A 21390-nucleotide genomic window follows, 5' to 3' on the forward strand; every position below is an offset into this window, starting at 1 on the left:
GTAGAATTTTTGCTCGCAAGACTCCACAGCTTAGAGGAAACATTCCGCTGCTTATTTGAGGGTTGCCAATCGCCAGGCAGCGCCTGGACAGATCTCGGGATTACAACTGATCTCCAATGACTACAGAGATCAATTCCCCTGGAGAAAGGGGATCGTATGGAGGGCGGACTCTGTAGCATTAGACGCCCCCTGAGGTCCCTACCAGCCCCTCTCCTCAATCTCCAGGGGTTTCTTAACCCAGAATTGGCGAGCCTCATTTCCTGCCGCTAAGGACTACTCCGAGTCCGGAGGTCTCTAGATACCACCTGATGTGCTATAGAATTGCCTTGAGGATGTGGAGCAGTTTCTGGCTGGGCTCACTGGCTTGAGCCACCTAGAGCGTTTCCTATGCTTTGTCTGTGCTGCTGCCTTCCAAGAGAAGACTTGGATTTGGCTTGATTTGGTTTGGGGAGGCGGTATCTCCCCCCCCCCATTGTGCATGGGGGGGGGGGCATCAGGCTGGAAAAAGTACAGAGGAGGGCAACCAAGATGATGAGTGGGGTTGGAGCCCCTTCCCTCTGAGGAAAAGCTGAAGAGTGTGGGATTTCTCAGTTTAGAAAAGAGACAACTAAGGGGGAACATGATCGAGGTTTATAAACTTGTCCACATTCCAAACATTTATATGGTTTCTCCCCTGTGTGTATGTCAAGCAGTACAGTTTTTTAGCCTCCGGCTCACACATTTTGGTCTTTGCTCAGGGAGGATGGCTCCAGAGCAGACTAATTTATGCAGTAGCCAAATCGCTGGCTCACAACTTTAATGCCCGTAGCTCACAACGTAGAATTTCTGCTCACAAGACTCCATAGCTTAGAGGGAGCATTGGTCCGGAGCGTCCGTCCGGGTCCGGGCGCGGCGCCTCGAGGACGGGAGGAAGAACCTTTTTTCATTCATTCGTCTGCAGCAGCGAAAGAGTTAAGGCGAGCGAGCTGCTTCCTAGAGAGGCCGAGCAAGGAGTGGGGGGTGAGGGCTTCGGATCTGCAGGGGGGTGGGGTGGGGAGTCTTGCAGCCGGATCCCCGCCCCGGGAAGGTTCGTTCACAAGTAAGTCATGGAGGGGACGTGGGGGGGGAGAAGAAGCTTTTCAGTCCTGGAAGAGAGAAATGCGGCTATCGAGTGTTTCTGATCAAAATGCAATAAATAGTTTTAAAATGTCTGTTCCCTGTAGACAAAGGAAGGACTGCCCTCCTTCTGGCTCCTCCTGGATCTCTCTGCTGCCCCTGGCACAGCTGGCCCTGCCCTCTTGTTGGGGCGCCTGGGGGCAGAACTGGGCATGGGGGGGGGGGGCTGTGGGTCAGAGTGGGACAAATTATTCCTCATGGACCTGACCCACACGGGCCATGGACTAGATCAGTGGGATGCACAGGGCGCAAAAAACAAAAAACAAAACACACACCGCACACCCCATTCTTCTCCCTTTCTGTAGACCAAAGCCTTTGTAGTTTGGGGCTTGGCTGTCATCCATCTGCAGACGATACACAGCTGTCTCTCTCTGTCTCCTCCACATTTCCTTGCAGCTGTAGTTCTTAAATGCCTGCGAGTGAACAAATTGAAATCCTGCAAAGACGAATGCCGGTTGGGAAGGTGGAGGTCTTGAGAAGGACATTCTGCTCCCCGCTTCCCATGGAGTTCAGCTGACCCTTGCTGGCGCACTTAAGAGCCCCGGGGTTTTACTGGACCCAACAGGATTGCCGGAGAAGCAAGTTAATGCAGTTGCAGAGAAGTCTGTCTCCTAACTCAGCCTAGCCCGACCTTGATAACAGCTGATCTGGCCACCTGGATCCATCTCATGGTGGCACCGAGACTAGACGAATGGACTGTGCCGTGGTCTCCCCTCAAAATCAATTTGGGGACTCCAGCAGGTGCAGAATGCCGGCGTATTGGCATCTAGATGGAGCATGCCTATTACTCCCATTCTGCAGTCACTCCACTGGCTGCTTGTCAGGTACCGGGCTCAGTTTTAGGGACGTTATCCCATCCAGAGCTCTTCATGGCCTTGGAGCCTCATCCCTGCAAGACAGCCTGTCCTCTTAGGTCTGCCTTGGCAGCTTTGCTCATCTGAGCAGGGACTTCTGCAGGTCCCCTCCGCCCCCCCCCCCGCACGTGACCTTTCAGGGCCCCGCCTTGTGGAATGGCCTGCCTGGGAAGGTCAGAAAGGTTCCCACTCTCCTGGCTACGGAAAACTGAATGATTCCAAGAGGGCTTTTCTGCAGAGGCAATAGGATAGCCCTGTACAAAATGATTCACGAAGTCACTTGGAGAAATTCTTAGGGACTGCGGTGCATAAGTGTGCATTTGTTGTTGCTGCCGTAAAGTCACAACACACATGGTGACCCCATAGGGTTTTTAAGGCAAGAGACATTCAGAGGAGGTTTGCCTTTCCCTGCCTCCGCATCATGACGCTGGTATTCCTTGGAGGTCTCCCATCCAAATACTAACTAGGGTGGTCCCTGCTTAGCTTCCAAGATCTGATGAGATCGGGCTAGCCTGGGCTATCCAGGTCAGGGCACTAATGTGTGTAGCTTCTTTTAAGTAGTATCCTATTGTGTAATTTTTTTTACTGTTGTAAGTTGTATCCTACAATGTAATTTTGCATCATTTAGTGGTCTGTGCCGCCATTTAAGCTTTCATTCAACGTGGTTTTTCAGATTTCTGGTTTGTTCTGCAACCAAAATTCTATTTCATCGTTCACTGAACGTGTGCCTTCCTGTCAATTTGTACAGAGTCACTATGTGTAAGCTCCCTGGAGTCCCATCAAGAAAGGCGGACTTTTAATCAAGCAAATAAATGCATACATGATGTTTTAATATGTTAGCCACCTTGGTGGCCCTTGTGGGGGCAGAGAGGCAGGATCTGAATTTTGTAAAACAAAACAAAATAAATTCTCAGCCATGGTGGTCATAAGGAGGCCCACAGAGGACTCCCAGGCGTGATCAGAAGGGATAGAATCATAGAATGTTAGAGTTGGAAGGGACCTTGCCGGTCATCTAGTCCAACCCCCTGCACTCTGCAGGAGCACAGCTGAAAGATAGCCCTACATCCCTACAACCAATGTTCCCTCTAAGCTGAGTTAGTGTGAGCTAGCTCACCGTTTCTTAGCCTCCGGCTCACACATTTTTGTCTTTGCTCAGGAAGGATGGCTCCAGAGCAAACTAACTTATGCAGTAGCCAAATCGCTGGCTCACAACTTTAATGCCGGCAGCTCACAAAGTAGAATTTTTGCTCACAAGACTCCATAGCTTAGAGGGAACATTTCTTACAACATACCCAAAAGATGGTCATCCAGCCTCCGCTTGAAAACGTCCAGCGAAGGAGCATCCACCACCTCCCGAGGCAGACCGTTCCACTGCTCAACCACTCTTACAGTTAGGAAGTTTCTCCTGATATTTAGCCAGTAACGACTCCCTTGTAATTTCCACTCATTAGAGCTAGTCTTGCAATCCGGAGCAAGAGAGAATAAATCATACAAGCCAATTGGCTTCTCCCCTTGCAAAGCATGTCCGTTCTCTCCATCTGTTCATCCAGGCGGCTCCCTCTGCCCCGACTGGGAGACACCTAAGGCCCCTCTGCCCCTTCCACTCTACCGGCTGCTCAGATAGAGCAACTGCTTCACGCTTCCGGGGTATTGAGGAGATAGCTAAAATGGTTAAGCAGCTTACAAGGCACTTTGTACTGGACTCCAGTTTACCTTCAGAGTAGCCCCTGAGACAGACTTATGCGCAGTTGTAGGAGGCCAAGATCATAACATTGGCAACAGATTTCTAAAGAGCCAAATAGAGATGGGCTGCGATCACACACACTAAATAATCCACTTTCAATCCACTTGCTAAATCAATCATCATCCACTTTCCAACTGGATTTTTACTGTGTGAACTGTCAGAATCCAACTCGAGAGTGCATTGAAAGTGGATGATTTTGTGTGTGTGATTGCAGCCATGGTTTACTTTCCTGAAGGACCAAACAGGCATACCTAAGAAAGCTTGATATGCAATGTAGCACAATGACATTAATCCTGATCCACAAACTAAACAAAAATGCTCCATCAGATTCATTGGGGGCAATCATTAGGTGTCTCTTGACCAGGGTTGGAGATGTAGCTCTGTTCTCATTTGGTTTCTTTCTGCCTTTTTGATATGTTTTCCTCCCTCTCTCTCTATTCATAGCCACGTGAGTAAGGGTACCTTTCTGCAGTCGGAGGCAACCCAAGGGAAGGAGATGGAAGAGAAGGACCCAGAAGGACCTGGAACTGGCAAGACATCAAGGAAAGGTCCCCATCCCATCCAAGCAGGAAGTGGTGCTGAATTCTGGGAAAGAGCTGCTCCAGAGTTCCTGGCTCAGGACACTAAGACCGCAGATGTGCGCAGCCAGTGCTTCCGGCTGTTCCGATACCATGAGGCCTATGGACCCCGAGAGATTTGCAGCCAGCTCCATAGACTTTGCAACCACTGGCTGGAGCCAGAGAGGCACACCAAAAAGCAGATCCTGGACCTGGTGATCCTGGAGCAGTTCCTGGCCATCCTGCCCCAGGAAATGCAAAGTTGGGTCAGAGGGTGCGGGCCAGAGACCAGTTCCCAGGCGGTGGCCTTGGCCGAAGGTTTCCTCCTGAGTCAGGCAGAGGAGAAGAGGCAGGCAGAGCAGGTGAGGGGTTTTCATGCACTCAGTTCAAGCAACAACCTTTTCCTAACGCTTCCTGGCCAGATATTTCTGCCTGTAGAGAATTTACTAGGCTGGAAAGAAAACCTGTGATGTAATGTCCACTACACCAAAGTGGACATTAAGGGCACAGACTCTAACCTGGGAGAACCGGGTTTGATTCCCCACTCCTTCACATGCAGCTGCTGGTGTGACCTTGGGTCAGTCACAGTTCTCTTTGAGCCGTTCTCTCAAGAGCAGTCCTCGAAAGAGCTCTCTCAGCCTCACTTACCTCACAGGGTGTCTGTTGTGGGGAGGGGAAGGGAAAGGAGATTGTAAGCAACTCTCCCTCAGGTAGTAAAGGGCAGGGTATAAATCCAATATCTTCTCTTCTTCTTTTTCTTTAACAGGAGTAGTCTCTTAGCGCAGGTATAAAGCATTCATTATGCTGGTGTTGTTCTTGGCACTTAGACGTGGTCTGTTCCTCTCGATGTGGTGTATAGCCTTCCTTGTGGAGGCGTTTCTTTTTTATATATATATATATATATATATATATTATTTTCCATATCACATGATAACAACACAAATCATATTTTTTTAAGATACTGCACAATCTGTTACATCCTCTTTTACACCATATCACTGGCAATGGCTGTTTACATTATAATGGTTATAGAAACAAAAAGATTTTTCCCCCCGTCATTGCCAGTGATTGCTTAGAAAACTATTTTTTCTCTCCTTAAACTCCAACTCAAATGGTACAAACTTAATAAAGTGATATTTATTGTTGTCCCAGACAGTTATTCTTATATCTTATCCGTATTATATTAAGCCTTTTAATTGCTCTTAAATAGAAAGATAGACCAGCAACCAAATTTTTTTTTGTCTTCGTGGCGGAGTTCTTGGATGTTGCCACCTCTCTATGAGACTTTGGAAATCCCAAAGGGGGTCTTTCCCTAAGGCCCCACCCTATAGGAGGTGATAGGGGAGTTCCTCCCGAGTGCCTTACCCGCTATCCAGACTTGAGATCATAAACAGTGTGGGCTCTGCCTTTGTAGTTTATGTATAAATGTCCCAGTGGAAGCCAACGATATCTAATTTGTTTTTCTGTCAACCGTTTTGTAATTGGTTTCAGGTTCCGGCGCGCTGTTAATATCTCAGATGGTAGGTCCTTGAACACTTGTATTTTAGTATCCTCTAATTGGAGACCGTTGTTCTTCCTTGCAGCTTCTAAGATGATAGCCTTTACTTTAATGTCTGTCAGCTCAGCAAGAATGTCTGGAATTAGTGTAGGCGAGCCTGTTTGTGGTGGTTTCAGCCGATAAGCTTGGCTAATTGGTGCAGCTGGCAGTTGCAATAATTCCTGGAGCCACAGATTTAAAGAGTCCGTGAGGTCTTTCTCTATAGAAAAGTTTGGGGAGATTCCCCTGAATTTAATTTTCCTTTCCCGAGCCTTTATATCCAAAAGAATAATTTTGGACTTACTCCAAGTCTCAAAAGTCTTCAAGCTTTGTATATCCTGCTTATTTTTAGCCGTTTGCGTCAGTGCCTGATCAGTCCTTTGCCGCAGATCTGTTAGGCTGATATTCATAGCATCCAGTTTCTGATGGATAGGGGTGATGCTGTCTGATTTCTTTTTTCATTTCTACCAGCATGGTCTGTATGTCTTTTTTGGTAATTGAGTCCTCACGTTTTCTTTTACACTGCCAGCTAGGTGCCTCTTCTTCAGAGTCGCCTTCTAATGGGGGTGGAGGCGTTTCTGAGCTGTTAATAAACCACCTTGTTTGTTGTGTTGGACACCTGGATACTGTGTGACTGTCTGAGACGCCAGTGTTAGACAAGACATTACATGGTGTTAGAAGTTATGGACATGGATTTATTTTGGCCTCCACCCCCACTTGTGTTGCAAGGCAGTTTGGCTGGAAAGTGGAAGCACCTCAGAAGTTGGCCTGGGGGCATGTTTGCTTCAGGAGAAGAGGCCTTCAAATTCACTTCTTTCACGGGTGTCAAACACGTGGCCCAGGGGCCGGAACTGGCCCATCCAGGGTTCTTATCCGGCCCACAAGCAGCTGGTGCAAGAGAGGGAAGGGAGGAGGCTGCTCGGGGGGAGTGGGCATGCAGGCACACATGGAGAGATTTGCGTGGTCAAAGCTGTCAAGAAATGAAAGGAAATGGATAGGGGGCAGGTGTGGGATCCCTTGGGAAAAACCTAGTCTTGCATAAGATCAGGGGTCATTTCCTGCAGGAGCGCACAGGAGTGGAGCTCCGGCATTAAAGAGCCCAGGGGGGCGGGCACAGGCAACAAGCCCCGCCTCCTGCTCCCAGCAGCCCTCAGTCAGAGCAAGAAGCAGCCAGGTAAGTTGCAGAGCTCCCCCCGGCCCCCGGTCCAAAACAATCCAGTAGCACCTTTAAAACCAAGTTTTATTCAGGTACAAACTCTCCCTCCTCTGCGAGGACAGATGTGCACGTTCCCCCCCCCCCAATAGCTAGAAATCCGAAACAGACAAGTGGAGCCTGAGTGGTGGGTGTTGCCTTCTGACACACTTCGGGTGATGTCAGGGGGTGTGGCATATGCAAATGAGTTATGCTAATGAGTTATGCTAATGAGCTCCTGCACCTCTTTTTCTACGAAATGACCCCTGCATAAGATTAAATACATTTATTTGGCCTTTTGTGGATTCCCCAGTAAATGAATTGCTTTCACTCCTAGGAACCAATTGCTTTTGTTTGTATTTTGAGTAAAAATAATATTGTTCATTGGGTTTGCCTGTGTCCTTTATGAAGTTTATATCTCCGATACCTGGCATTTCATTTTATGGCTGACGTGGCTCGGCCCGACAAAGTAACTTCTATATCAGATCCGGCCCTCGTAACAAACCAGTCTGACACCTCCGACTTAGCTAATCGGAACAGAATTATGCTCAGATAGAGAAGGAATTGCTGGCTGTGCTGGCTGCGATGGGAAGGTTTCATCGGTACGTGTTTGGTAAGGTTGTTTGAGTTCAGACTGATCAAAAACTGTTGGAAGTAATTTTTTAAAAAGCCAGTTGGGGGAGCTCCTGCTCGTTTGCAGCATAGGCTCTTCCTGCCCCAGACTCTCCTGTAAATTAGGAAGAATCGGTAGAAGATGAGAGAGTGGTGGTCAGAACCCACAGCCAACAACGTAGTACACGCTTTTCAGGAAAGGAAATACTTTATTGAAGAGCTATAGATGCATTAATGTAGTCACTGTTAAGAATGACGGCTGCCCCTGGGGCATTAGAGGATATTTGTATGCCCCCCCCCCCCACTGCCCTGGCCAATTAGCCACCCTCCCGCGCGCAGGAGAAAGAGCTCCGGCCGTTTAACGCTGAAGCTGGGAACCAAACGCTCTCTCACGGTCCCCGAGAAATGCAGACATCAACATCCCCACCTGCAGCACTTAGAGATAAGCGTTGCAGCGGCGAAGAAGCACAGAAGGAATGCAAAGGCAATTAGAAGACAACCAACCTCCCCACCCCCATGGCAGCATAGCCGACAGTGGTACATGAAATGAGCACAATAGCGATGCATCTGGAAGGAGCAGCTGCTATAACCGGAAGCTACAAGTCAGTATTGTCAACTTCAGGTGGTCATAGCCCTTATAAGGCAAGGATGGCCACAGCAGTTGAGAGATGTTCCTCCTGTTGCAAAGTCATTTTAGTCTGCGAAGGATTTGTTACTTTGCGAGGATGGTATTCTTCATGTGGGAGAAAGGGTAGCTGTTCCTGTGTCCCAGAGACGAAATGTGCTTTCTCAGCTTAATGACTCGCATCGGGGTATGCAGAGAACGAAGGCTAGGGAGAACGGATTAATGCATTGGCCTGGTATGTGTAATGATATTGAAACGGCTGTTGGGAACTGCTCTGCGTGTGCGTGTCTTGCACCAAAAAAATGAGGAGGAGGAGAAGGAAGAGAAGAAGAAGAAGAATTGGATTTATATCCTGCCCTTCACTACCTGAAGGAGTCAGAGCCGCTTCCAATCTCCTTTTCCTTCCCCTCCCTGTGAGGTCGGTGGGGCTGAGAGAGCTCTTTCAAGAACTGCTCTTGAGAGAAAGGTTTTTTTTAAAAAAAATCCCCGGAGGGATATTTTTTATTTTGAAAATACTACAAAAACTACAAAGAAATATTAGGAAAGGGACTACAACTAAGCATAAAAGAAAGCAAACCACACTAAACTAAAACCCCAAGAGGAGGAAATCTTTTCACTGTTAGTAAAAATGTTAGTACCATAAGTGTAAAGTATTTATTACCCTGGTGTTGTTCTTGGCAGTTAGTCATCGTCTGTTCCTCTTTTTTTTGTTTTTGGCCCCCCATAGGGGATTTTTTTTAATTTGCATTTTCTATAAACTACAAAGAAACAAGGGGGGGGGTATCTACATACTATGGGTGAAAGTAAAGAGAAACCTCTAAAAACCCAAGAGATGGTGGTCATATACATTGCTCATAAAATTAGCTTAACATTTATATAAGCTTTTTACTTTGCTACATTAAGTGAGTACAAACTTCTTCATGCTATTACTAAAGTCTCCAGCAAATCTAACTATATAAAGGGCTCTATATAGAAATGCTTTAAGTTCATTTTGCAGAGAGTCCAGAGAACAATAACAACTCATTTTTTTTCCTTTTTGTTTCTCAGTCTATAGCTTAATTTAGGGGCAGCAGCCCCCCTTTCAGAAGCTGCGTCCTCGTCAGAGGGTGCCAGTAATCCCTTTTCTTCACTTCCCTTGTTGCTGCCATCTTCATCTTTATCTTCTTCACCTGCTGGATCACCATGTTGAAATAAAAATTCGCATGCCTTTTCCACAGAGTCAATTTTCACCTTTTTATCTTTGAATTTGAAGAAGATGGCCTTGGGTACACTCCATCTGTAGGCAACATTATTCTTCTGTAAAAAATTCAAAAAAGTCTTTGAATTTCTTTCTCTTCTTCCTTATTTCAAATGGAATGTCCTTCAGGATTCTTATTTCTTTACCTTTGATTTTCAGGATGGTTCCACTTGTTGCTTTCAAGATTTGATCTCTTATTTGTCTCCTGGAGAATCTCACCACAATTTCACCGGGCAGATTATTCTTTCCTATGTATTCAGAGTACGATCTATAGATCGTATCTATTTCGCTTTGTAAAAAATCTGCTTTTGTTCGTCTGTTCCTCTTGATGTGGTGTATAGCCTTCTTTGTTGAGGTGTTTCTGAGATGTTAATAAACCAGATTGTTTGTTGCATTGGACACCTGAGTATTGTGTGACTATCTTCGATGCCAGTGTTAGACAAGACATTACAAAACCCAACCCTGACTCTTTAGAATCATAGAATCACAGAGTTGGAAGGGACCTCCAGGGTTATCTAGTCCAGCCCTTTGCGCAATGCAGGGAATTCACAAATACCCCTCCCCCCCCACACACACCCAGTGACTGCTTGTTCTTGCCTCTGTCCGGGAGTGGTACAGGATCCTTCTCCTCGGCCTGCACCATTACTTCCCTTACCCATCTCCTTTTCTGCTCTTTCAGGTGAGGGGACCAACAGTGAAGATGGAAGCGAACTTCTCTGAGGAGGAAGGATCCCCTTCGGAGGAAGGGCAGAGGACTGAGGCCCAGGAGCAGGACCAAGATGCCCTCTCGGGTGGTAAGGCTGTTTGGTGGCCAGAGGAGATTGGGGCACACGGTGAAGTTGTTGGGTAGAAGGTTTAGGACAGGAGAAAAAGAAAATATTTCTGAACACAACAAAGTTAAGTTCTGGGATTCAGTGCCACAGCAGGTAGCAATGGCCATTCCCTTGAAAAGCGATTAGAAAGTTTCATAGAAAGCAATTCCATTCTTATTCACATTTACTAAAATATTTCTGTGTCACCTTCCTTCCATTGGTGGGACTCAGAGCAGCTCAAAAAAAAGGAAAGGTAGACCAATCTGGGCACAATGTTAGACATGGCAAATGAATGGAATCTCCATGTTCTGGGGTAGCATACGAGTGAAAATGCATTGCTAATGGCCAACAGTTGTCTCCCGTGCCCCTGCTGAAAGGCTTTCCAAGAGCATCTGATGGGCCACAATCAGAAAGTATAGTGGCCTGTAGCACCAGCTGGGAACAGTGACCATAATGTTATTAAGGTAGATCCGGGTGGTCAGCCATGTTGGTCTGAAGCAGTAGAACAAATTTAGAGTCCTGTGGCGCCTTCAAGACCAACAAAGTTTAATTCAAGGTATGAGCTTTCATGTGCAAAGCACACTTTTTCAAATACCTTCTTCCAGGGCTTTTTTTGTAGAAAAAGCCCTGCAGGAACTCATTAGCATAATAGGCCACACCCAACAGCACACCCCTAATGCAGCCAATCCTAATAAGTTACTGCTGTTGGGAGTGGCCTATTATGTTAATGAGCTCCTGCTGGGTGTGGCCAACTTGGATGCCAGCCGGAACTCCGTTCCTGTGCGTTCTTGCCCAAAAATAGCCCTGCCGTCTTCAACTATTAAGTTCAACATTTATGTAAATAGGGAGGTACTGAAAAGACCAACCATTTTTTAAAATATATATATATATATTCATTTTAAAAATAAATTTACAAACTGAACATGGTAAAACACTCGCACAATCAATATATATGGCATGGTTTTAAACAATAAAGAACTACCAGGTACGTAGAAAATAAAAAGCCAAAACACGACTTTAAAGGTTGTATGAAAACTTACAACAGTAGCAGTGAGCAGAGTTTAACAGCCATTTCCCTTTATCCGTGCTTAATAATTTGTGGAAATACAAAACACGAGGTATATAAATTAGTGAAGGATAAAGATAACAAAGATCTGCAATCATATTAAAGCTATGAAACTGTTAAATATTGGATCTGTTGGTTTGATATTGCTCTGATTATTCATATATTCTAAAACAGGCCACCAAAGTGAAAGAAACAAGGACTGATATTGAGGGTTGTCTATAAATTTTAAAAGGTCAGAAATCTCTCCATGAGGGGGGTGGTGAGAATCAGGCAGGATTGTGAGGCAGTTCAGAGAGATCTCTCAAAGCTGGGCGAGTGGGTGTCAATGTGGCAAATGAGGTTCAGCGTGGGCAAGTGCAAAGTGATGCACATTGGAGCCAAAAACCCTAACTATAAATACATGTTGATGGGGTCTGAACTGGGGGGGAGGCTGACCAGGAGAGAGATCTTGGAGTTGTGGTAGATAACTCACTGAACATTCAACAGTGTGCGCAACAGCAATAAAAAAAGCAAATGTTATGCAGGGGATTATTAGGAATGGAACTGAAAACAGATCGTCCAGGATCATAATGCCCCTGTATAAACCAATGGTGCAGCCTCATTTGGAATACTGTGTACAGTTCTGGTCATTGCACCTCAAAAAAGACTTTATAAAGATTGAGGAAAGGGCAGAAAAGGGCAACCAAAATGATTAAGGGGATGGAACACCTTCCCTATGAAGACAGATTAAAGAGGTTAGGGCTGTTTAGCTTGGATAAACGACGACTGAGGGGAACATTACAGAGGTTTACAAAATTAAGCACGAAGCAGGATTCAAACAAGCAAACGAAGGAGGGCGTCTAGACTAACAATCGTTCTTCCTTCTTTGTCTCCGTCACAGGCAGTGGACAGGTGGTGTTCCGCCATCGTCTTGGCAGAGTTGTGGAAACGGCCGCTGCACCTCCAGTCCAGGTAGAGGAGATGAGTGGGGAGGGTCTGGTCCCCACCCCCCTTTCACAGAGGGGCTTTTGCTCCTGCAGTTGCTGCTAAAGAGGTCGAGGGGAAAAGGCTCTGAATGCCATTCCCTTTGCCCATGCCAAGGTCCACATTCCATGCCCTCCCTGACTGCCCCCTTCCATTGTGCATTCTCTGCCTGGCATGATCTCTGAGGAGGGGATCTGCTTTTCCTTTCAGTGTCCCTTTTCCTTTGCGGAGGTGGCCGTGCATTTCACGGAAGCAGAGTGGGCGCTTCTGGATCCGGGCCAGAGAGCTCTCTACGGGGAAGTCATGCTGGAGAACTACGGGAACGTGGCCTTTCTGGGTAAGGATCTTCCACGGGTGCCAACGGTGTGAATTGCCACCATTGGGATGAGGCCCAAATCAAAATATTGAACACAGATGCATCGTTTTGAGGCCTGCCTCACTACATGTCCCCTGTTGGAGATCTCGAGGAGTTGGGGCGGCAGGAAAAGGGCGTGGTCTGGGAGAGTGGCCCAAGCCGCTCGGCTGGCTCAGGGGCAGCGGAGTCCAGCAGTGTTCCCTCTCAGCTCCACCGCGTTGGGAGCAGGAAGTCTGCCTCGTGAGCAGTGTTCCCTCTAAGCTGAATTAGTGTGAGCTAGCTCACCATTTTTTAGCCTCCAGCTCACACATTTTTGTCTCAGCTCAGGAAGGAGGGCTCTAGAGGAAACTAATTTATGTAGTAGCCAAATCGCTGGCTCACAACTTTAATGCCAGTAGCTCACAAAGTAGAATTTTTGCTCACAGGACTCCACGGCTTAGAGGGAACATTGCTCGTGAGTGGGGGGGGGGGAACCTAGTAGCATTACAGTTGTGAGCCCATCGACATTTGACTTTTGCGTGAATTGATTTTTTAGAAGATTACTTCCATAACCTTGTAAGAATCTCAGAATAAATTATTTTAAATAATATTTACATTATATTTTAAGAATAATGTGAACATTATAAGAGAAAACAGAATCAAGTCCCATCTTACCCACCCTTTCCCACTATACTGGTAGACCTATTCTCTAGAGAACAGGTCTACCCGCCCCAGTCCACTATTTTGGTAGACCTGGTCTCAGACTGTCACCCTGTGCTGAGTCTTAGAAAACATACCAGTACTGAGGGGGGGGGGATGACTCTTGCAGCCTACTTTGGGTTTTTTAGTGAAACATGACAACCAGCATTATAGGTCAAGTATAATAGAGGGGAAACAGTAGAAAAGAGCAAGAGTCCTATAGCACCTTAAAAGGTAAAGGTTCCCTTGCTCGAAAGCCAGTCGAATCCGACTCTAGGGTTGCGGTGCTCATCTCCGTTTCAAAGCCGAAGAGCCAGCGCTGTCTGAAGACGTTTCCGTGGTCATGTGGCCGGCATGACTAAACCCCAAGGCGCACGGAACGCTGTTACCTTCCCACCGAAGTGGTCCCTATTTATCTACTTGCAATTTCTTGCTTTCGAACTGCTAGGTTGGCAGGAGCTGGAACTAGAGACGGGAGCTCACTCCATCATGCGGCACACTCGGGTCTCGAACTGCTGAACTACTGACCTTCCACAGCCTGCAGTTCAGCGTCTTAACCACTTGAGCCACCGCAGCTCCTATAGCACCTTAAAAACTAACAAAATATGTGGCAGGGCATGAGCTTTCATCACTGCTCACTTCTTTGGGAACAATCACTGTCAGAACCCCGCCTAACCTAAAAAAAGAAAGTTGCTTAAATGTTATCAACCCACCCAACCTACTTATTTATTCAAATATTTATATCCCACTTTCCCCTGTGGCTGAAGGCAGCTTACAAATCATACTGAAAAACATAATAGGGGTGTGCAAAAAAAAAATTTTTTTTTAAGCTCCATTTTAGCCTATGGGGACCATTATAGTCAATGGGCCCCATAGGCTATAACGAAGAATCGATCTGGGGGTATCTGGGGCTTGGGGGGGGCTATTTTTGAGGTAGAGACACCAAGTTTGCAGCATAGCTGCTGATGCCTCTCTTCAAAAAGCTCCCCAAGTTTCGAAACGATTGGACCAGGGGGTCCAATTCTATGGGCCCCAGGAGATGACCCCATCCTCCATTGTTTACAATGGGCTGAAGCAGTATCTGTGGGCTGAAACAGTAACTCTCTGAGCTGGCTGTTAAAATTTTGTGCACCAGCGCCCCCGAACACAGCTAGGGAACTACGGAGTCCAGTGCTGTGGCCATCACCCGAGCCAGAGAGGGTTCCTGTCCTGGAGCCAAGGAGGGGCTGAGAGGTCCTCAGAAAGGGGTCTGTTACCCAAATTACTCATGCACGTCCACCCCTGTAGCTGGCAAAAGCTTCCCTCTGCTAGCAAAGAGAAAATATGTGTATTTGGGGGGTATTAATTCCCAAGATCATAAACCTGTGTCTACCAGGGTAGAGATACACACACCAACATTCAAAAGAAATGAAGGGTATCAGCATCTTAAACAAGAAAATAAATTTATTGAGTTAATAGAAAGAGAACCAGGTTAGGTCAGGTTAAGTAAAAATAGAGTCTCCACTGAAAGGAAATAAATACACACGGGAAGGACAATCACAGTTTAAAGCCTTTCCCTGCTACAAAGGGAGAAAATGAAGGGGAGGAATCAAAGAGATAACAAGCCTGCTTCCTGCAGACGACCAGGCAGCTGTGGAGAAGCACAGCAGAGAAGGATGGAACCGTAGTGAAGCCAGGCGTACAGTTGGGGGAACAGGCCGGGATCCAAAACGTGCTGCAAACTGGATGGACCGAGGGATAACGTTTTACACATTTCTGCCAAGATGAAGGAGGTGTTGGCACTGGAATGTGAGGGTGATGAAAAGTCCACCTCTCTGGAGAGGAGCTAATTTCAAAAGGGGTTTTTGTCTGCATTGCGGAAGGGAGTTTTTCTTCTTTTCCATCACAGCTAAAAGTCTTTCCTGGCTGTACTACACACAATGCCATACAATAATAATAATTATTATTATTATTATCGTATGGCATTGTGTGTAGCAGAGTGTTATGAGAGCCAGTTTGGTGTAGTGGTTAAGTGCGCGGACTCTAATCTGGGAGAACCGGGTTTGATTCCCCACGCCTTCACTTGCAGCTGCTGGATGACCGTGGGCAAGCCATAGTTCTGACAAGAGCTGTTCTCTCAAGGACAGCTCTGGAAAGAGCTCTCTCAGCCCCACCTACCTTGCAGGGTGTCTGTTGTGGGGAGGGGAAGGGAAAGGAGTTTGTAAGCCGCTCTGGGACACCTTTGGGTAGTGAAGGGCGGGGTATAAATCCAATCTCTTCTTCTTCTTCTTCTTCATTATTATTAAGCTCAAGGAGAAGTGCTCCTTTAGGGAGACTGAGAGTTTAAATAGACAAGTTAATGGCTGAGTTTACATGACAGAGTAGGGGGAGAAATCTTCCTGTCCAGCACTTAAGATAAGGAAGAAATGGCTGGGGCTGGCCCGTTGCTCATTGTCTTGATTATTTGGGTCTTTATTCAGGCCAGGTAATCTGGGAGGGAACCCCTTAGGTCCTTGGGGAAAAGGCCCTTCGGTGGACTCCCACCCCATATGGCTTTTGCATGATTAGTGGAGGAGTTGCTTCACATTCCTTGCATGCTCTCAGCCTGACTCACTGTCATTGTTGATATCAGTTTGATCCAGACTCAATTTTTCATTGCTAGGGCCCTGCTAAGGATTTGCAAGTGTACAGGGATCCAAAATGGAGGTCCCCATGTGAGGGGACTCCCGTGGCACCAGGTCAGATCCTGATTTCTCAGTTGCCAACCTTTACAACACACCCTCCCCCTGAATGGGATTAAGGCCATCCACTCTTACTGTGATCTGGTATGGATTCATCCCCCTTAAACTGGTTAGGATAGCAGGCTTTGATCATGACCATGTTTCCATCCTTCCAGAAGGATTTTTCCTCTTCCTGGGATTTCTTTCCCATATAAGAATCATCACTTTCTCCCTCCCTCTGTCAAAGAAGGCAGAAATGTAAGGGAGACTACTTAGGAACAGTCAGGCTGAACGAGGCAAAAAGGTCATCAACAATTGTCTTCAGTCATCACCTAGATGCCTTAATCCCCCCCCCCCAAACAACTGATACCCCTTCCAAAAGCCATGAGGGGTCCCTTTAACTGCGGGGTTCACTTGGTGAGGTCTTAGCATCTCCGTACCCAGCAGCAAACTTTTTTTGGGGAAAGAAGTTCTGCCAAAGGAAATGAACACTCATGAATGAGGAGTGCCTAACTGGCTTGGCTACTTGGATAGGTACTGATTTGACCTCCTTCTGTATTTCAGCAGCTGATGTAAAAGAGACCCTTGGGGAATTCCAGGGGTTCTCTTTGGAAAAAGCAGGTTGAAATGGTCCGCGCAGGCAGGCGGGAAGCAACTTTTAATATGTATACTATTGTATATTTCAATGTACAGCAAGAATGAGGCCCTGAAATGCTTTGAGCGTGGATGGAATTTCAAGTGCAAATCAGACCTTTTCCTGTGGGTGCTAATGGGACCTCTCTCTTTATTACCAACAGGGGACGATCGGGGGAATGAGGAGGGTGAGGAACTGCATCATCTATCGCCAGATGAAGTCAAGAATGAAGACCTGAGAGAAACCTTCAGGACTCAAGGCCAACCAAAGAGGCATAAAGGAAGCCACATAGTTGAGAAGATGGAGCAACCCATTCCTTGCCAAGGGGAGGATTTTCATGAAGCAATTCACATGGTGGAGGAAATGTACAAGCATTTGGAGTGTGAAATGGTCTTCTTAGATGAAACTCAATATAAGCTCCATTTACAAATGCTGGATGAAAATCAAATCAAAATGAAGACCTATCAAGGCCTGGAGTGTGGAAACAGCTTCCTTTGCAGAGCAGACCTCCTTAAAGGTCAACAAACACATGCAGGAGAGAAACATTATAGTTTCTCAGACTATGGCGAGACTTCCTCAGAGAAATCAAACCTTGGTTGTCTTCACCAAAATCAAACAAACCACACAGACGAGAAACCTTTTGAATTCTCAGAATGTGGAAAGAGATTCAGTCAGAGTGGCGATCTCCTAGTGCATCAAATAAGCCACACAGGGGAAAAACCTTTGAAGTGCTCAGTATGCGGAAAGGGATTCCGTTGGAGCAGCCATCTTCACAAGCATTTAAGAACTCACACAGGGGAGAAACCTTTTGTGTGCTCACAGTGTGGAAAGAGATTCAGTCAGAGTGGCCATCTCGTAGTGCATCACAGAACCCACACAGGGGAGAAACCTTTTCAGTGCACAGACTGTGGAAAGAGGTTCAGTTGGAGCAGCCATCTTCACAAGCATTTAAGAACTCACACAGGGGAGAAACCTTTTGAATGCTCAGAGTGTGGAAAGAGATTCAGTCAGAGTTGCCATCTCCTAGTGCATCAAAGAACCCACACAGGGGAGAAACATTTTGAATGCTCAGAGTGTGGAAAGAAATTCACTCATCTTGTCAGTCTTCAACAACATCAAAGAACACACACAGGGGACAAACATTTTGAATGTTCAGAGTGTGGAAAGAGATTCAGTCAGAGTGGCAATCTCCTACTGCATCAAAGAACCCACACAGGGGAGAAACGTTTTGAATGCTCAATATGTGGAAAGGGATTCCGTTGGAGCAGCCACCTTCACAAGCATTTAAGAACTCACACAGGGGAGAAACCTTTTGTGTGCTCAGAGTGTGGAAAGAGATTTAGTCAGAGTGGCCATCTCTTAGTGCATCAAAGAACCCACACAGGAGAGAAACCTTTTGAATGTTCAGACTGTGGAAAGAGGTTCAGTTGGAGCAGCCATCTTCACAAGCATTTAAGAACTCACACAGGAGAGAAACCTTTTGAATGCCCAGAGTGTGGAAAAAGATTCAGTCAGAGTGGCCATCTCCTAGTGCATCAAAAAAAACACACGGGGGAGAAACCTTTTGAATGCTCAGAATGTGGAAAGAGATTTTGTGACAGTAGCAGTTTTCAACGGCATCTAAGAACTCACACAATGGAGAAACCCTTTGAATGCTCAGAGTGCAGAAAGAGATTCAGTCAGAGTGGCGATCTCCTACTGCATCAAAGAACTCACACAGGGGAGAAACCTTATGAATGCTCAGAATGCGGAAAAATATTCAGTCTGAGCTTCCATCTTCACAATCATTTAAGAACTCACACAGAGGAGAAACCTTTTGAATTCTCAGAAAGTGGAAAGAGATTCAGTCAGAGTGGTGAGCTCCTTCTACATCAAAGAACCCAGACAAGGGAGAAACCTTTTGAATGCTTAGAATGTGGAAAGAGATTCAGCACAAGTGGCAATCTCCTACTTCATCAAAGAACCCACACAGGGGAGAAACCTTTTGTGTGCTCAGAGTGTGGAAAGAGATTCAGTCAGAGTGGCCATCTTCACAGCCATTTAAGAACCCACACCGGGGAGAAACCTTTTGAATGCTCAGAGTGTGGAATGAGATTCAGTCAGAGTGGCCATCTTCAGCGTCATCAAGGAAGCCACAGAGGAGAGAGACCTTTTGAATGCTCAGAGTGTGGAAAGAGGTTCAGTAGGCTTCGCAATCTTCAAAAACATCAAAGAGCCCACATGAGAGAAGCATTTTAAATGCTCATAAGTGTTGGAAAAGATTCTGTCAGCATCATCAAGGAACTCACAGAGGTGAGAAACTTTTTGAATGTTATAGAAGGATAAATTATATGAATATGTGAGAATGGCAAAATTAACATCTTATATACACAATAAACCGGTTTCAGAATTTCAAGAAAAATTGAAAGTATTTTTTTATTATATACCTGAGAATTAGGAATAAATTTAAATCAAGGTACAGATTAAGAAAAGAGTCCAGCAATATATATCTGTAATGATAAGGTATTAGATATGAAGATAAATGAGAGGGATAGAATAAAGAAATTTAAATAGAGGGTAAAAGAAAGAATATATTCTTGCAAGTTCTTAAAAAGTGTAAGTAATTATATGTTATATAGAACATACAGATGTGTTTATGTTTATGTTTAAGATATGATCTGGATATTGTAGAATATTGTAGTAGATTATGATGACTGCCTATGTATCTATATTTTATATATGAGTTAAAGATTGTTATAGATTGTAGTTTATGTTTTGTCCTATAATGTGAACCGATAATAAAAAAAATAAAAAGAAACGTTTTGAATGCTCAGAGTTTAGGAAGAGATTCAGTCAGAGTGGCCATCTGCAACACCATTTAAAAACCCACACAAGGGAGAAACCTTCTGAATGCCCAGAATGTGGAAAGACATTCAGTCAGAGTTACAATCTTCTACAGGATCAAAGAGCCGACACAGAGAAGAAATCTTTTGAGTGCTCAGAGTATGGAAAGCAATTCAGTCGGAGTGGTGATATTTATCTGCATCAGAAAATCCACACAGGGGAGAAACCTTTTGAATAAGAATCTACAAACTCACACAGGGGAGAATTCTTTTGAATACTCAGATTGTGGGAAGAGATTCGGTTAGCCTGGCCATCTTCAACAACATCAAAGAACCCACACAAGCAGAAACCATACAACTGCATGGTGTGAACATATTCAGGCATGAATGGTCCTGTATGTGGTGTTTTTTGATCAGGCCACAGCTTTTGACTCCACCGATCATTTGTGTGAGAGATTGGCAAAGACAAATATTGATAAAAGATTATTGCTCCTTATATGAGAGTTATACTCAGATACACATGCAAAGATCAAAGTGGGTATCTTGGGCAAGTAGTTAAATTCCTATAAATAAGGGAGTAAAGCAGGGGTGTGCTTTAGCCCCCCTACTTTTCAATTTATACATAAACAACATTGTACCAAGATTATCTGGTTCAGATTTTGTTGCACCTATTATAGGCCACCAAAAACAAAAATCAATGTTATTACATGTGGACAATATGGTTTTGATCTCCCTAACTAGAATTGGGCTCAAGAGGCTTCTGTACAATCTGGGTGGATATTGCAAGGAAGAGAAACTATAATCAATTATACGAAAACCAAAGTAATGGTTTTTCAGAAGAGGCCAAAAAAGTTTCACTAGAGTATACAAAGCATCCCAATAGAGCAATGTAAATCCAACAAATATTTGGGTTTAACTTTTAATGAAACTTTGAAATGGAACGTCCATTTAGAATCCATAAAAACCCCAGCTCTTAATGTAATGATGAGATTTTATTATACCAGGAGAGGTTTTCTTATCGGCCTGGTTTTAAAACTTTTTGTTAGTAAAGTTATTTCCCACTTATTCTATAATATCGAAATATGGGGATGGAAAGAACAAATACTTATCAGCCTGGAAACAATTCAAAATCACTTTATGAGAGTCCCTTTTGGCATTGCCAAGAGGGACACTTGCAGCACTGTTGCGAGCTGAATTTGGTCTCCCTTTGATGAGGCTTTGTGCCCACTTACCAATTTTAAAACCATGCGGAAAGAACCAATCAAGTAGATCCTGGTTCATTCAGCAAACTCAGCTACTATTTACTGCATTTAGTGCAAAGTAAGAATAAAGCTCGTTCTGACTCTCTTATTAATAAAATTTTTCGTTATACCATCCCAGACGATCTGCTCCAGCCTTCAAGGAGTAATTTTGACCAGCGGGAATGGGTATTTAGAGAGGATGCCTTAATGGATAACTCTTTAATTACCCAGTCAAAGTTTGCCCCATGATATAAAATTATTTAAAAAGATCATTTTAGAGCCACTTACCTGATTGACATAACAGCATACAATCTCAGGAGGGCATTTACATCGCTACGTTTCCAAACAATGCCAATGGAAATGTTTCCTGGGGTGATATTCAAAGAAACCCACTGGATCAACGTATTTGTGTATGTGGAAGTTCAGTGGAAGACCTCCCCCCATTATATCTTGGTTTTCCCCTTATACCTGGAACCCAGGAACACATTTCTGGCTAGGATTTTAATAACTTTTACTGGATTTTAATCACTTTACCTGTCTGACCTTGATAAATTAGCTTTTGTGTTGTCAGATGTGGATTCTTTTGTCTCCTGTAGGATGGCACTTT

The 21390-nt window shown here is 45.2% G+C and overlaps 1 protein-coding gene and 1 pseudogene across 1 annotated transcript; one reads left to right on the forward strand and one right to left on the reverse strand.

Annotated features, from left to right (window-relative positions):
• LOC107123421 overlaps positions 1-21390 on the reverse strand; it is a 44876-nt pseudogene that overhangs the window by 8091 nt on the left and 15395 nt on the right.
• Positions 1926-19095, forward strand: LOC107123420 (zinc finger protein 420-like). Its single transcript, XM_015426667.1, has 6 exons — positions 1926-1979; positions 4289-4672; positions 10193-10307; positions 12272-12342; positions 12565-12691; positions 16884-19095. The coding sequence occupies exons 1-6, from the start codon at positions 1926-1928 to the stop codon at positions 18956-18958; spliced, it is 2826 nt and encodes a 941-aa protein (XP_015282153.1). The 3' UTR covers positions 18959-19095.

The sequence above is a fragment of the Gekko japonicus genome, unplaced genomic scaffold (assembly GCF_001447785.1).
Source record: "Gekko japonicus isolate JY-2015 unplaced genomic scaffold, Gekko_japonicus_V1.1 scaffold2302, whole genome shotgun sequence".
Taxonomy (NCBI): Eukaryota; Metazoa; Chordata; class Lepidosauria; order Squamata; family Gekkonidae; genus Gekko; species Gekko japonicus.

Coding starts and splice junctions, on each gene's coding strand:
- LOC107123420 (XM_015426667.1), top strand. CDS start 1,926: ATGGAGCATGCCTATTACTCCCATTCTGCAGTCACTCCACTGGCTGCT. Junction 10,308..12,271: donor CCAAGATGCCCTCTCGGGTG/GTAAGGCTGTTT, acceptor TCTCCGTCACAG/GCAGTGGACAGGTGGTGTTC. Junction 12,692..16,883: donor CGGGAACGTGGCCTTTCTGG/GTAAGGATCTTC, acceptor TATTACCAACAG/GGGACGATCGGGGGAATGAG.